Below are 16,166 nucleotides of genomic sequence, written 5' to 3' on the forward strand. Positions count from 1 at the left end.
CCCATCCGCGCCGAACCCGACCTTGTTTAAAAGCCCAATGGGTGTGTCAGCAGAGAGCAGGAGATATTTTTTTAATCTTTTAATTTTAATTTTATCTAAATATGTTTCTGAAATCGGAGGATAGCGGTGAGATGTATCTCTTGTGTCAAGCTGAGTGAGACTTGCGTGGTGATTTCTCTAATTCTTAGTGACAGAGATGAAGAAAAAAAAAACAGAGTGTTGAGTGATTTAAGTGCTGTTTCAGTTATATGTTGACATTTTTACCTACAGAAACACGGTTTTGATAATTGTTACTATTAAGGCATAGTAATGTTAATAGATCAGGTAAGTAAGTTGGTCTATGATGTCATAGCCATGCGGTAAGACAATTATTACCGCACAGTCATGTGATCTTGTTCAGCCAATCATTGCACTTAATTTATCCAAGCCATTTTATAATTGCTTTCATTAGACAGCTAACACATTCCGGAGCTGTCGCCAGAGGCCATCACCAACCCGGGACAGCACTTCACTTGTACCACTGTAAACTCTATTATACCACAATCACTAATTCATGCACTAAACAGACTTGTGTATCTGTTTTGTGTTTAATGTGGGAATACAATAACAGAACTATTATTTCGGGACCAACCAGGGGATTACACGCTGCTGTATCACTTACCAGCATTATTATCTATTGTTTGTTTTGCCATCAGGCACTAGACATAAACAAAAAAAACAAACCTTTTCATCTGGATTACAATAGTCTGTCTGTTCTTTCACACCTGCACACTATTAACCACTTTGCCACAGTGCCAAAAAGATGTTCTTTGAAGAGAAGTTCCTGTTCCTTTAGGCAGAGCATTGGTCCCTAAACGGAAGTGTTATTTTAGGAAATGTTCCTATACATGGAGACTAGTGTATGTATATGTTAGTGGCACAGAAGTGATGCCACAAATTGTTTGATTAGGGGAGAGAAAGTGGTATGCACAAGTGGAGGCCAATCCATGTTTAAACAATGAAACTCACAACAACCTTACGCCCACCACAAGTGCTAAGGCTGTGTCGACACGGTTTACAGAGAAACACACAGTAACAACAAGGTCATTGTCCAGGTTGGATGACTGTTTTGAGAGACAGAGAAGAAAGCAATGGATCTGTAAGCATGGATAACAATAAGCATGGAATCAACTGTTCTGAGTGTTATTGTCATGGAAAACTGCAGATTATTTCAGCCCACATTCAACACTTTGACCCTGCTTAGCACTACTCTTTGAGCTACCTAATGTTACCTTTATTGATAATCGGGGTCTGTGAAACTATTTGTTCCGATGATACTAATTCAAAGTGATATCAAACCTGTGAGCTTTATTTTATTTGTAAGTTGCATTTGCTTTTATGGAAAGGGATTAACAAGTAAATGGTTATTTAAGGGGAATCCACCACCTCCACCAGCAGAGGGTGAATTCCTGCTGGTTCTGTCTCTACTGCCATGGGAGGACTGCTTGCAACTCTCACCTCCACCAGCAGAGGATGAATTCCTGCTGGTTTCCTCTCTGCCACCCAAGGATGCCTGCCTCGCTCTGGCCAAGGATGCCTGCCTCACTCCACCCAAGGATGCCTGCCTCACTCCACCCAAGGATACCTGTCTCGCTCCGCCCAAGGATGCCTGCCTCACTTCACATCGCCTGGGGTTGCCTGCTGCTCTGCATCGTCTGGGGAGCTACCAGTTACAGGGTACGAGGGAGAAGTGGAGCTCCCGCTGCCGCCTCTATGGCCAGGGGCTCCCTTCCCGAGTTTGCCTCCCGAGGGTCCGCTGCTGCTGCCGTCGCCTGGGATCGCCAGAACTGCTTTGTCTGGGGTTGCTATCAGCCCTGCTTTTCCGCAGGAAATACTGTGGCTGGAGACCAACAAGGGGGAGCTGCCAGCTATGAATGGGGGTTGCCAGGATTGCCTTGGCCACTACAGCTGTTGGGGTGAGAGAATGACCTCCCACCATGGCTGCCACCCTTGGCCCAATGCTGCCCCTTCCTGGGCCGGGACTGTGAACCAGGACTGTGAACCGGGACTTTGGGGACTAAGGGGGAAGGTGGCCTTCAAGGCCATGTGTGCTGCACACAAGGGGGGGCATGTGTGGCGGAGTGTCCTGCCCCTTTCATTATTTTGTTGTTGTTATTGTTATTATATTGTGTTTACGTGCGGGCGTTCGAGCACAGTCCATCTTATTTACTGTTTGAGACCTGTGAAAAGCCGGTCTTTATATTGTGTAGTCAGTCAGTCGGTGGGGATCGGGTTAAAACTCCTTCCCTAGTACCCTTGTGGGAATGTGGCTGGAGCCTTAAGGTAATTATTATATCAAATTAGGTAATTAAGGCTCCAGCCACAGACTATAAAAAGACGCACTCCAGACTCATTAGATGGATGTTGTTAGAGGAGAGACGTCTATTGAAAAGTATTAAAAGTGTAAACAATTGCTATACGTGCTGTATTTTGTTTGTTTTAAATCTTTTATTTTCTATTATTTAATAAAACACTGAGCATCCCTGTGCTTCAGTTTCACCCACCATTCCTTGTTTTGGAGTCTATGTTTCTGGTCTGACGTCACCCCTGAAAAGCCATCCTGCTCACAGTCACTATAACACTATACCATTCTAATATGTTAACATTAGCCTGTGTTTAGATATAAATAACTGGACCTTCCATTCAAAACTTAAAGATTTATCAATGGAGTAAAATAATATTACCATTTCTAGGAGCAACTGTTATACTGAAGTAACTTAATTAGAATACATCTTATAATGCCATTTAAAGTTAAACTGTTGAAAGACCATAGTAAAGGTTCATTATAACAGAAGCATGGTGTTGACAAAATTGTAAATATATTGTTAAGACACATTTGAAATAATGTTAATTTAAATCAATTTAAAAATTAGTTCAATTTCTCCAAGTAAACAAAAAGTGTCTTTTATACATTACAATATCAATTAAACCAAAGAATATGCACGTTTAAGCTTATATAATGATTTTACTGTAGTAATGAACAGAGGTAATTTGCAAAAAAAAGCTGTAGAGTTTGAACATGAAATAAATAATTTTGGGGTCTGCCGTTTTTCTGTAGATGTTTGTCTCAGACACACAGTATAATTCTGGAAGGGCATTAGACCTTCAAAAGATAAGGCTTAGTCTTTGGCACCTCAAAGCAGGATTCGGTGTTGGCTCTTAAAAGCGGGATTTGCCAACCTTGAATGATAATCAACAGAAGGTGCTTTAAGAAAGACAGGAGTTTGTATCTCATTATATTATAAGAAAATAATGAGAGCTTAGTTATAAAAATTAGGATGATTTGTTGTATTATCTGAAAAGATACAGGTCCAGGCGTCTCTTGAATCGGCCAAAAAATTACTTCATGCAGTGAACTGGAAAAGTGCTTACAATGGAGTTTCATATTAATTAAAACACTAGCCTTGGCAAGTAAACATGGTGTGTGAAAACTTGCTTGTGCGGGCAAATTTTTAGAAACCGAGAGAAAGGTCAAGCTTAGTCCAAGCATGGAACAAGTTAATATAAGGCTATTATATTTAACATGTTTCATTATATCTTAAATTTAAATGGAAATAACTGAACTGACCACTGTATGCTTACTCAAAGGCTTGTGATGAACCCCTACAGTCTTTTCATTCCATAATTTGTTAACGTATCTGTATATGAAAGTAAACCAAACTGAAAAGGTGATGAGATATGTTACTCAGAAGGAATATAGTAGGCTCAGGTTAATGTAATCACACAGAAAGTTGATGTTAAATATGTAAAACAACGTCTCTTTTTATACACATATAAACTTGTACCGTATTGCATTATATTGTAGCAGGGATCCTGTGAACTTTGTTTCACCTGACTTTTTGGAGAAAGGAGGGGTTAGGAATAAGAGCAAAGAAAACATGTTTCAATATTTTTGGAAAGAAGTTATCTCCAACTGGTTTTAAAAGGAGTTGACCGGATCCTTCTAGAAAATATCATTAACTCAAAGACGGGAACTGTCAAGGCAGATTGATGATCAGATTTTATTGGGACTCCTGATGTATTCAATGGAGAGAAAATCCTATAAAAACCAAGGTAAAACCACAGTCAAGTATCGCTCAACTAGCTAACTACAAGTTGTGCGATCCATGCTCTGAAGGCCTCTGAAAAACTGATTGCTGTTTGGTCAAAGTCAAGTCTCTGCCTTTTGAAGACAGTTCTTATTTCAATATATCCTACACTACACTTCCATATACTGGAAGGTAAGCATATATTTGAATTTAATATCTATTTTATATTGATGCATTTCTATAAGGTATAGAAATTATGTTTTAGTCACAAGATAGTGACATATATACTGAATGTTCTACCGGTATGCGTTTTTAGCTTTATGTTTGCATAGTCTGAAGGCTAAATATATAATAACCATATTTGTATTACTGTATTGAAGTACTAATGCTGTTAAACTTGTAAAGCACTGGATTGCCAGGACTGCTTTTTATTTGGAATTTATGGTGGTCTGCGCAACCAACCAATCCAATATTTAAAGCATTTAATAAACCGAAAACAGCACTTGTACTGCTCTGATTCGTTAAAACTTCAAATTAAATGAGTGTGAGTTTTTCTCGATTATTAAAAAGTCATCTGGATACGTTGCAAGCCCAGTGCACGAACAATCCACTTACAGGAGTCCGAAACATCTTTATGTCCTCCTTGAACGTCTTCCCTGAGTTTAAGAGTGTGCTCAGAGCATATATATCAATGAAAAGAGTATGTGTGAATTCTGACAATGTGCTTTTAAAGGATGTTATAAAAAATATACAACATTTATTAATAACAAAATGCATAGTGAGCAGAGCTCAGCATTGTAAAAATAGTTTTGGTAAAGTAAAATCCCATAGCTTTTGTCACGTCAAACAAAGGTAAACTATGTTAAATACACAGTACAACAATTGGAACAGAATGGGGAAAACTGCAAAATTACATGTGCAAATGAGACACACTTATAGGTGTTTTATTTATTTTGTAATCTTAAAAGGAGTTGACCAAAGTTAAACCCAATCAAAGCTTAACACACAGGAGAGATTTTAGGGACAGGTAAGAGGACAGCTGGAGATGTAGTAGAATTAGGACAGAGGACAGGAGACACTCATTTACAGTGCTGAGGGTATGGAATGGGTTACTAGTTAATGTTGAATCACTGGGAACTGACTTGACAAAGTTTTGAACCAGAGCAGCACTGATGGGCTGACTGGCTTTCTCTCATTTTTGCATTTTTTTTTTAAATGTTCTTATTAATGGATCCTTAAACTTATGACTGACTCAATTCTTTTGTGCTAAGCCAGTGATTTGTTATAAGTAAAGACTTGGTTTGAATTGGTCTTTCTTGACTGTTATAAACACTTCACCTGTTTCATCACATTCACACCTTGTTAAAAACTAGGAAATGGTATACTATGAATTTGTGGACTGTTGTTTCTTTGTGTCCAGTTTTCAGTTCACTTTGGGTAAGTAATAAATATTCTGTTTCAAGGGTGAATCATAGATATATCTTTTTGATACTGTTAACATAGTGTATTTCCAATGAGAATCATGGGATCTGTAGTGAATGGTAATTATAATTCTGATTTCATTTCCTGCACTGTATCTCCCTGCTGTTAAAAGTTTACTTCACTATACTATTGTAAAAGCAAACCTAAATTTGCATTTATTTTTTTAGTGGTCCCTTAGTTTTACTTAATAAACCCAAAATACACATTTTATAGAATGAGAAATGTTATGGCTTTTGAATATGCTTTATTTGTGTTTTAAGAGTATTTCATACAGATTTGAACCATACAGACATGCTGTGACTTTAATTTGGGAAAAGTGTAATATTAACCCGATTTGAGATTTAGTCTATATATCCTTGCATATCATTCATGTTATTGTTTTCTGATTCGGATCAAAAGTTAAACCTTAGCAAGCTTCATTGCCACAGATCATTCAGGAAGCCTCAGTTTACTGTCACAAGACCTTTTTGTGTCATCAATGTGAGACTAAGCGTGAGAGAGGGAGACTAATTTGATTATTAGTCTAACTTTCTAACTTTTATCCTCACATTGATGATGCAAAAATCACTTGAATCTTTTTGTGATGAAAAACAGAAACACTTAATGTTTGACCACTATGCTTTTCTTCATTCGTTTTCCATACTGTGGTGTGTGTGTAAAGGATCAGCCTTTAGTTTTTTTCATGCGTGTGTTTGGGGCTCATCAGTACAGTGAAACTGTACTATAACTAGTGGAAAGCTCAGAGGCAGAGTGCACCACGCAGGTGTAAATGATGCCATCGTTACTACTTCCAACTTAAGCCCGACTTAAAGTAAATTCCACGCCAAGTGCACGAAAGCAAAATCACCCCAGGCACAGCTGAGAAGGGAAACAGCCATAGTTTCACGTGTTGGCCTACGCATTCTATAAGCAAAAAATGTCAAGAAAAAAAAATTATAGATCACAAAATACGCACACTGCTGTCACTATATAAAGAGAACAAGTAAATTCTTAATTCTAAGATGAACACGACGGTAATATTGAGTCAGAAGACCACCGCATTCCCTTGGTTCATATATTGAAGGTCATCCTATATTTAATCTATAAGATGAAGGAGGGTTTGTCTTAGTAATCTATAGCGCTGACAGAACTCAAGATCAAACATATCCAATGGATTAAGTCTGTCCCAGTCTGTAAATCAGGGGTTTTAAACCTTTTTTTTTTTTTTTTTTTTTTAAACGGTACCCTTTCTGTCGGGAGGTTTCAGTTAAAGTATAATTTACACTCAGGTTAACACATTTCTTTTTTTCTCCTGTTTATTTAATGTATAATTTGACACAACAGTCTGGGGCTGACACATTGCTGAGACAGAAAACCAAACAGCAGGCTTCATTCTTAAAACTTACATTATATGTCTTTGGATGCAAAGAATTAAAAGGTAGTATTTAGAAATCTTGGGAAAATCTAGGAAAAGTCAATACAAATAATACAAAATAGTCTGCACTGTGAATGTTTGTCACGTTTCTATATACTTCCCACCAAAGCATAATTGTGTGCCGTTTAAAATGTTTACAATATCCAAAACATTAACCTCAAGATAAAACTATAATTACTAACTAAAATGATCCAAAGGGACTCTGTATAACTTTATCGCTTTGCACATTCTGACTTTTTGTTTTCCTTTGTTTTTTTATTGCAAGTAAGAAATGTAAAAAACACCAAAACACATATTCAACCAGCCGATATTGCTGTTAATAACATGCAACCGCGGTAATAAACAAAAAACGTTAAAGTATCATTATTGTGATGACTACTTAAGTTTACCTGAGCATTTATACTTGTAAACAATGCAGAAACACTGCTTCACTGATACGACAAGTTGAAAACCGCAACGATCACGAGCAATACAGAGCACTCTCCAGGCACAATCGCTTCACCTATATATCAGAGTGGAAATCCACGCAATCGAAATCGCACATGCATTGTGGAAAATGTGGACTTGATATTGTGTGTTTTGGTTTGTTTTTCATTAGCGGTTAACTTTGAGCTGCTAAACAAAGATTAAATAAGTAAACATCGTGGATTAGAGGACATATAATACTGTTTAAAAAATTAAAGATCATTATTTTCTTTTACTTTTATTTGTGCATTTCTGAGTCGTCCTGCGTACCCCCTATCAACCTTAGAAGTACCCCCAGGGGTACGCGTACCCCAGGCTGAAAATCCCTGCTCTAAATCAGCAAACCAATGTACTATTCCACCCATCTTTGGCTTTTGCTAAACTAAATGTTATTTTACAATATTCAAAGCTGATTTACTTTTAAATTTAACTGTCTGCCGCTATCCTCTGTGTTATTCGCCTGTCTATGCCAGCCTTACACCTACTCCCTAGCAGGCGTACAGTTAAGACCTGAATAAGTCTTACGTGTGCTTGGTGCACTCTGCAAAATAAATTGCGGCCATCACTTATGCCGTCGTGACACTTACGCCTGCTTGGTACACTCCGCCAAGAGAATAAGTAAACAAAAGTAACTTTCCAGTTAGGGTGTAGGAATAATGGGCAAGTATACAATGTTCTTCTAGTGGAGAAAACCAGCATCACTTGACCATGCCTTTAAAAACTGCATAGTCATTGTGGTCTCTACCCAGCTAAATCAACATAATTACAGGGGATTCATGTTTTCTTCATTATGAATATCAGTGTTTAATTGTGATGGTCTTGACCTCAGTAAAGAACTCATAGGAATCCTTGCCTCCTTCCCGGCCCACCCCAGAAAACTTCATGCCACCGAACGGCAGATTGAGGTCTCGGACTAGCCAGCAGTTGGTACACACCATCCCAGCCTGCAGTTTTTTGGCCATGCGGTGGACTCGGCCGACGTCTCTCGACCACACTGTGGCTGCCAGACCATACTTGACGTTATTGGCCCTCTGGATGACCTCCTCCTCGTTCTCGAATGGGACCACACAAGTCACAGGGCCAAAGATCTCTTCCTGCATGCAGCGCGACTCATCAGCCACCCCCGTGATCACCGTGGGCAGCATGAAGTAGCCGGTTTGGTTCTTGGCTGGGAGGTCCAGGGAATTCACTCCTTCACCACACAGCACTTTGCCTCCCTCTGTCTGAGCTATCGTCACATAACCCTTTACCTGGGGAAATATAATTGAGTGAGATTGAGATAATAGCTTTGCATATTCAGGGTGGTCATGAGCGCATTGCAGAGGGTACTCCATTAAATGCATGTTTGCCCAGAAACCTCTTTACAGCAGCTCAGTGATGGAACATGGCAATTTCAACATCTATTCAGTGGAAATCATTTGCCAATCAGTGGAGCTAGCAAATTTAAAATTAGAAGTATATTAATTCACCATATTACACTACAAAAGGTGTCTATATTTGTGATATCAACCCCTCAAAATGAAGAGAAAGTGGTTAATTTTTGCCCTTTAATGAGATACTTGGAAGTTCAGATCAGCCATAATACGTAAGATTGTTTATTGTATTTTTGAATGGCCCTAACACAACTTAATTACTCTATTATTAACTTGCCAAGCACACCGATACAATTTTGTACTTAAAAAAAAAAAATACAATCTCAAAACCGGGAAGATTTAACTTAATTGTACTGTTTCCAACTGGGACAAAAAATGAAGGCTGAAAACTGGGACAATCCCTAATGTAGCCCGAGACGTTTTCTTGTTTCCTCAGAATATGAACTAAACTACACGTGAAATGTTTACTTCTGAGTCCGGTTACCTTGTATAGTTCATTTCCTATGTGCAGTGGGACCGATTCCAGTAGTTGTTCACATTTAGGTTTAGCTAGCAAACCAGACCTCTAGGTGGACTCTGTACCGTTCGTTTTGGATATCAAACAGAAAAAAAGCTTTGTGCACAGAGCCCCTACTCTGTTACGCAGTGAGTTTATGCTTTACTTATGTGCAGAAAGATGCCTGTTGTGCCAGTTCTATATGCAGTATATACAAACCCTGAAGAAAACCTCACAGCTTGTTCTGTGCCAGTGTGGACTATGCCAGCCCTGTATATACACAATACCTTTTCTAGGTGCTCCTTGCTAATAAGTGCTCCCATGTTGGCTGTGGTATCCGAGGGAACTCCAGTTTTCCACTTCTGGGCAGCTTCTACAAACCTCTGCAAGAACTCATTGAAGATACTCTTCTGTACAAAGATCCTGCTGGTGCATAGACAGATCTCCCCCTGTCAGTCAAGTAACATGTGATTAATGGAATCTATACTGAAGAATAATACACAAACTCCAAACCAATCCAAAGGATTTCACAGCAAATTTGGTTGTGCTCATACCCCCCAATCAGATTTTTGTATTTGCACCAAAACTTTATGAACTATCAGATGATATTTAATTTACAAAATCTGTCAACCTTACACCCAAAAAAGGTTGAGTAAGCAATCCAGAAAAATGAGCATCAGCAGACAGCATTCGTGTTGAAGCGCTGTATACATATCTATTCAGTGTGCTAAGAGCTCCCTCTTATGGTCATTTGAACTATTACAGCCCTGACCTATTTCTGTTGAACGATCATCCAGTAACTACTAACATTAGCCATCTATTTTTAAAAAAAAAAAAAAGTCTTCTGTTGATGAAACATAGATTTTTCAATGTTACAGGTGTCCACAAATACCTAGGTATAATATATATATATATATATATATATAGATATATAATATAATATATATATATATATATAATATATATCCTATATATATATTTTCCATATTTGTCTCAAAAGGGTACATTTGAATTGAATGAGGTGTGACTCAGTTGTGTATTCGGGGGATGCTTAAACCTGTACATTTTTTAAAGGTATTGTAGAACCGTCTACATGAAAACAATTAAAGGATGGCTTGCATTCATTAGATTTATTACATGTGTAACTCAGAACTGCAGTTCAAAAAAATAACTGTTTTATTATAAATAAACAAAAATAAAGTGCAGCTTTAAATGAGCTGGGATTTAGAAAATTCAAAAAACCACAAAACTGCCTTCCTGACTACAGTGCAACAGGAAAGTCTACTCTGGTGATATTAATAAAAGCCCTCACACAATAAAATCCAACCAGGAGTAATGCTACTCCATTCCATCTGCATTACAGTATATGCCTGAGCTATCTGACTGGAGATTTCGGGATGGCTGTTTGTTTGGCTATGACAGTAGATACAGGGCAAGCTTCTCCTTCATGTGCATCTTGTACCATGCTTGTCAATGCCCCTGTATTTGCGTGTGTTTCTTTTTGTACCTTGTGTGTATTTTTAAAGAAAATGTTCCAGGTTTCTTTGAATTGTTTTAGTAGATCACAAGCCACCTTGTGGATAAACTTACTTTCTTTTATCAAGGATATTGAAGGAAAATTCAAGTCAGATAATAAACACCAGTCAGCAGCAGATAAAAGCTATCTGGCCAGAAAACAGGTCAACAAAAATACCCGTCTACCTGGTTAGAGAAGCTGGACCTGACAGTAGTGGGGATGCACTCATCCAGGTTGGCGTCATCGAAGATAATAGCCGGGTTCTTGCCCCCAAGCTCCAGAGAAAGCCTCTTGCAGTAGGGGGAGCTCTGCTGGGTGATGCGCTGTGCAGTGGCTGTGCTCCCGGTGAAGGAGATCAAGGGAACGTCGGGGTGAGAAACGAGGGCCTCTCCGGCCTTGGGGCCCGTCCCAAACACGATGTTCACCACCCCTGGTGGGACCCCTGCGGAAGCCAATCCTCATTTAGGCAATCAGAAACTGCCATTACAGACATATCAGTAACACCAACAGTTATCATTCTGCATTACTGCTTAGTGATCTGAAGTATGTAAATAGGGAAACCTCTTCTATAATAAATTAGGTTAACAAGGTTTCTAGGTCATCTGTATTTAGTCGTGTTTCATGCATTCAATCATACAACATTGCATACAACATAATAATATGCAGTAATACTTTTTCTAACATGCTGCTGCAAAAGCATGAATAAAGAACAAGCACATAAGCCTGCATGATTATTCTGCTGTATAGAAAACAAGAGATTCCTGTATTTGCTATGAGCTTAAAATGTGTCAGCTTTTTCAGACAAACTAAAGAAGTCAAAGATTTTAAAGACAACTTTTTTCCAGCATTTTCAACTATTTATAGAAAACACAATTTGCTAACCGCCCACCATACAGATCTCTGAAAACTGATAATACAACAACACAGAGACGTCAGCTACAGCGACCTGTGTTGTGATTGACCGAAAAGGTAGTTGAAGCCATCATATGGTTACTGATGGGTAGACTGAATTTCATAGCTCTGAAAGGAATGATTTGGCAAAGCACAACCCTGCATATATCCCACTGGCAGCTGCTGTGTTAAAATGTTACAAGAAACAACCTGCTTCATCTAAAAGCTTGCACATCATCCAGGCAGTGACTGAGGTCATCTCGCTAGGCTTGGCCACCACAGTGTTACCCATTGCGATAGCTGGGGCGATCTTCCATGTCAGCAAATACAAGGGCAAATTCCAGGGGCTGATGAGACCAGCTGCCATGATGGGGGAAAAAAAAAGCATACAAACTTACTCATTCATTTACAATACAAAACATGTATCTTCTGTAATTATTATTATAATAAATAATATATTTTGACATTATAAGAATAAGTTACAACCATAAATATAAAAAAAGGTAATCACTATGCAGTAATAAAACTCTTCAATATAAATTAATAAAACATAATTCCGCAAAAGCTCCAAGCCCAGCTTGTTCCAATGGGTTGAGAAAAGAAAAGCATCTCCAGGAGAGTATAGTAAAATTGAATTTTACTGAGGTAACAATAGAATACAGCTGCGCACCAACTTTTAAGACGCTACCTTAAAGTGTGTGGTCTGGTTTATATTACATGGATTAAAATGCATTGCTGCAGTCTTAGGTCACAATGTTATAGTAGCAGTCACAGTAGCGACGGGTCTACAAAATACATTTTTTGTTGAATTGTAGTCTTACCTACTCCCACTGGAGTGCGCACTGTATAGTGCATACAGCCCATGTGGTCCATCTGAGTGCATTCGTTTGTATGGTGGAGGATAGAGGTTGCAAAGAATCTGAAGTTATAAGCAGATCGGGGAATATCTACTGTTCGGGCAAAAGTAAGTGTTTTCCCTGTAATTTAAAAAAAAGAAAAGCATGTTCAGTTACATCTCCTAATGCAAGAATTGTCTCTCTTACATTTCCTATACACACACAAAGATACAATTAAGACAGGTCAATCAGTAGATAATATACCACAACGGACAGTTGGGAGTCACATACCAAACAGTGAATTATATGTTTGAGACATACACTACACCCTGCCTAAGAAGCAGACTGCAACAGCGTTACAGCACAGCCTGTTTCATCAGGAGAACTGGAGCTCAACACTTTAAATAAGCAAACAACGTAATCTTGCATCTTACTGACATGCTTAGAGGTTTTTTTTTTATTTTAAAACAGGTTCAATTTCCATAGCTACAGCTGCCACCTGTGTATGCTTCTGCTTTTTACAGTGATGTAAAAACGAATATGATTGGCTACAGAAAAGCACACGTCACGGACACTGGGTATGCACCAGGAAGTACCTTTTAATTGGATCAAATAAAAACAACATTCCTATTGCAAAGTAGATGATGTTAGTAGAGGTTTGTGGATATGCTGAATAACCTGACACCCCCCCCCCCCCCCCCCCCCCCCCCAAGCCTGAGATCAGTAACTGCTCTAATACTTCATAGTAAAACACCCCTGACCACTAAATATTATTGAGTCAGGTTCTACATTGTGTCTTAAAAAATGCATGTGTTAACTTATACTGTTATAAATACAGTACTGTACATACAACACAAATAACCTCCATTTAACATACATTATTACAGTATGTAAGTGGTTTCCCTATTTGCATTGATACTGATACTGACAGCACTTTAAAATTAATGCAGAATGAGATCTGATAAGTATCTCTTGTCGAATGCCTCACTCTTAATTTACAATTTGGAATATAGTCCTGCGGTGCCCCTGGTACGCTGGTGCTTAATCTAGCCTTCTGACCTTGGTCTTTAGACTCTGCTTGTGCAAACTCTTCCAGGTGGGCGTCGATGAGATCAGCAAGTTTATTCAGCACCTGAGACCTCTCCTGGGGACTCTTGGAGGACCATGCAGGAAAAGCCTCCTTGGCTGCCTCCACTGCTGTGTCAACCTTTGAGAAAATGAGTTGGTTTATGAATGTTGGAGAACACAGCTAAAAACAAAACAAAAAAAAAACAACTAAAAAGTATAGAAATATAAGTATTGGATCACTGTTGAGCTGGCAAATGCGTGTCACATACTGATCAGTCACAACATTAGCATGAAATACTGTATGTCTGTCCAGGAAAGGATCAGGGAAAGGTCGTCACTTTTGACCACCTTAATACACAATACAGGCCAGCCTCAATCTTCATTAAATTTGGTCACCAAGGGAAAGAAAGTTATATCTGTGCTTCCCAGGTACCAAACCCTCAATACTGCCAAATTTGATTTTTCAGTAGAACACCTGGTCACACTGTTTCTCAGAAGTGCACTTGGATTGGATGTAGTTGAGAGTCTTGCATAACCATCTTTTGGGATTTTGTTATGTTTAGTTTGGTGAAGGTACAAATAAATGATTAACATTGAAGCTGTTGTAATATTACCTACATTCAGTGCACAGTACCAAAGGTTGCCTGTGAATCTGCTAAACAATATTTTTCAATGACTAGCATACGTATGTACCTAAATCAAAAATATTATTTATAGTTTAATATCATGATTCGAATAATTACTGAATATTTTTCAAAAAGATTTCAAAGGGCGAATTCAAATTTGAGATTATATAAATCAGCACAATTCCAGACTTTTTGGTGTTTTTAAAGACATTCATAACAGGCTTATTAAAGAAAAAAACGTACTAATGTAAGCGTTACCATCAAAATTGTATATGCCTTTTCTAGCATATTGTTTACTTAGTTATTAAAAAAAAAAAAAAAAAAAAAAAAAAAACAACAAAAAAAACTACGTTTTTAAGGATACCTAATGCATACATTTTGTGTGCAGAAGGCAACCACATTTCTGACAGTAACTCGATATGTCGAGATCACGAGATAAAAGATCTCAGATCAGACAGTGTACTTGTCTTCATCTACAGACTAGTGCGTTCTCTACTACGAATCCTGCAGTAGAAACGTGACATGAAACGTGATAACAATTACAATCTCTAACTAAAGTATAATGCTTGTCATGTCATGCAGTACAGTAATTTCAATATTAAAATAACATGCATTCTGATCTCACCTCCTCTTTGTCACTGTCAGGGACTTTGCAGTACACCTCACCAACTGATGGGTCGTATGCATCTATATATTTTGTGCAAGGCAAAAATTTGCCTCCAATGTAGTTTTCCAGCATTAAGTGTGTCCTCTGATCTGCCATCTTGGGCATGATTGTTGTTTTATTTTATTTTTTTTCTTCTATTTATCTACTAGTAGAAATACGTAGCACATCACAATATATTATCTGCCTTCTGATGCGCTGGTACTATTGATCTGCCTTCGATGCTTGCTGCTACCCACTCGCCCCCTCCCCTCAATTCCATAGATTCTTACTTGGATGGGAGTGGAAACCTTGGCCAATCGTCGTTGTACGTGGCTTTGTCAGTTCTACAAACCAATCGTGCCACAGAAGGGGAGGGGAATTCAACACGCTAACAGTCTGTGAAAACAATGACTTTTGCCCATTTTTCTAAATAGGCTAAAGGACAGATATGAGGATTTTCATGTGAATTTAGGTTGTACACAGGTCATTATATATTACATGAATGTAGGTAACTTCTTTGAAATGCAAAAGAAAAGCATATGTCTTACTTTGAAATTGATAAAACTGAGTACATTTACTCATAGTCCACTTAAGTTGTGGAAACCAGGCTCTATGTCCCACCTATCTGTGTAACCTGTTGGAAATTCCAGAAACTGCTGGTGTGAGCATCTAAGAGAAAGGCATTTGAACAAATATGTAATGGCCTCATGCTGGACAGCCATCCAGCAGTTAGTGAGTAGAAAACTTTGGCAATGTTTAGTAAAACATTAATGGACATATTTTTCTTGACTCAGCTTAACCAGCTCATCAACTAGGACCAAGTCTTCTCAAACAACTAACAAACGATATGCTCAGACTACCATGCACAATAGTGCTGGTGAATGATACAATTTCCATCATTGTAACCACAGGTCCATAAATCTGCCCCCACCTCACCCCACCTCCTCTTTTGTTGTTCAGCTGCTACAAATGCAATTTGTGGAAGGTCTTTTATACAAGCAAAATGCTTCTATGTGTTTTGAAAACCACATGCAAACAAACTATTCTACTTATTTAATTTCTTCTTTCTGATTTTATTGGTATCAGTATGTATAACCTTTGCAGATTCTTAAAGATGCAACTATCTTTGGTATACAAAACAATAGTACATGTTTTGCAGGTTACTTTACATAAAACTACAACAACCCCTTTTCTTCACAAATGGTGATTAATTGTATATTGTCAGAAATTATTTGATTCAGCAGTGACAAAGTGCTGTGCAGATTTTGAAGCTGTGGTGCAAAAGC

At 38.2% G+C, this 16,166-nt stretch overlaps 1 protein-coding gene across 1 annotated transcript; it reads right to left on the bottom strand.

Annotated features, from left to right (window-relative positions):
• Positions 1-4,918: 4,918 nt before the first annotated feature.
• On the bottom strand, positions 4,919-15,161 carry LOC121315863 (2-aminomuconic semialdehyde dehydrogenase-like). The gene is made up of 7 exons (XM_041250396.1): positions 14,860-15,161; positions 13,600-13,747; positions 12,526-12,681; positions 11,915-12,064; positions 10,999-11,255; positions 9,585-9,746; positions 4,919-8,678 (listed from the first exon to the last, which is right to left on the bottom strand). The coding sequence occupies exons 1-7, from the start codon at positions 15,004-15,006 to the stop codon at positions 8,226-8,228; spliced, it is 1,473 nt and encodes a 490-aa protein (XP_041106330.1). The 5' UTR covers positions 15,007-15,161; the 3' UTR covers positions 4,919-8,225.
• Between the last annotated feature and the right edge of the window lie 1,005 nt (positions 15,162-16,166).

The sequence above is a fragment of the Polyodon spathula genome, chromosome 5 (genome assembly GCF_017654505.1).
Source record: "Polyodon spathula isolate WHYD16114869_AA chromosome 5, ASM1765450v1, whole genome shotgun sequence".
Taxonomy (NCBI): Eukaryota; Metazoa; Chordata; class Actinopteri; order Acipenseriformes; family Polyodontidae; genus Polyodon; species Polyodon spathula.

Bases quoted from the DNA above. Each gene is read 5' to 3' on its own strand.
- LOC121315863 (XM_041250396.1), bottom strand. From the start codon at position 15,006: ATGCCCAAGATGGCAGATCAGAGGACACACTTAATGCTGGAAAACTAC. The intron at 12,682-13,599 runs GTCAGAAGGCTA...TTTAAATTACAG, and splicing joins AGCAGAGTCTAAAGACCAAG to GGAAAACACTTACTTTTGCC. The intron at 11,256-11,914 runs GTTGTTTCTTGT...TGGCTTCCGCAG, and splicing joins CAAGCTTTTAGATGAAGCAG to GGGTCCCACCAGGGGTGGTG.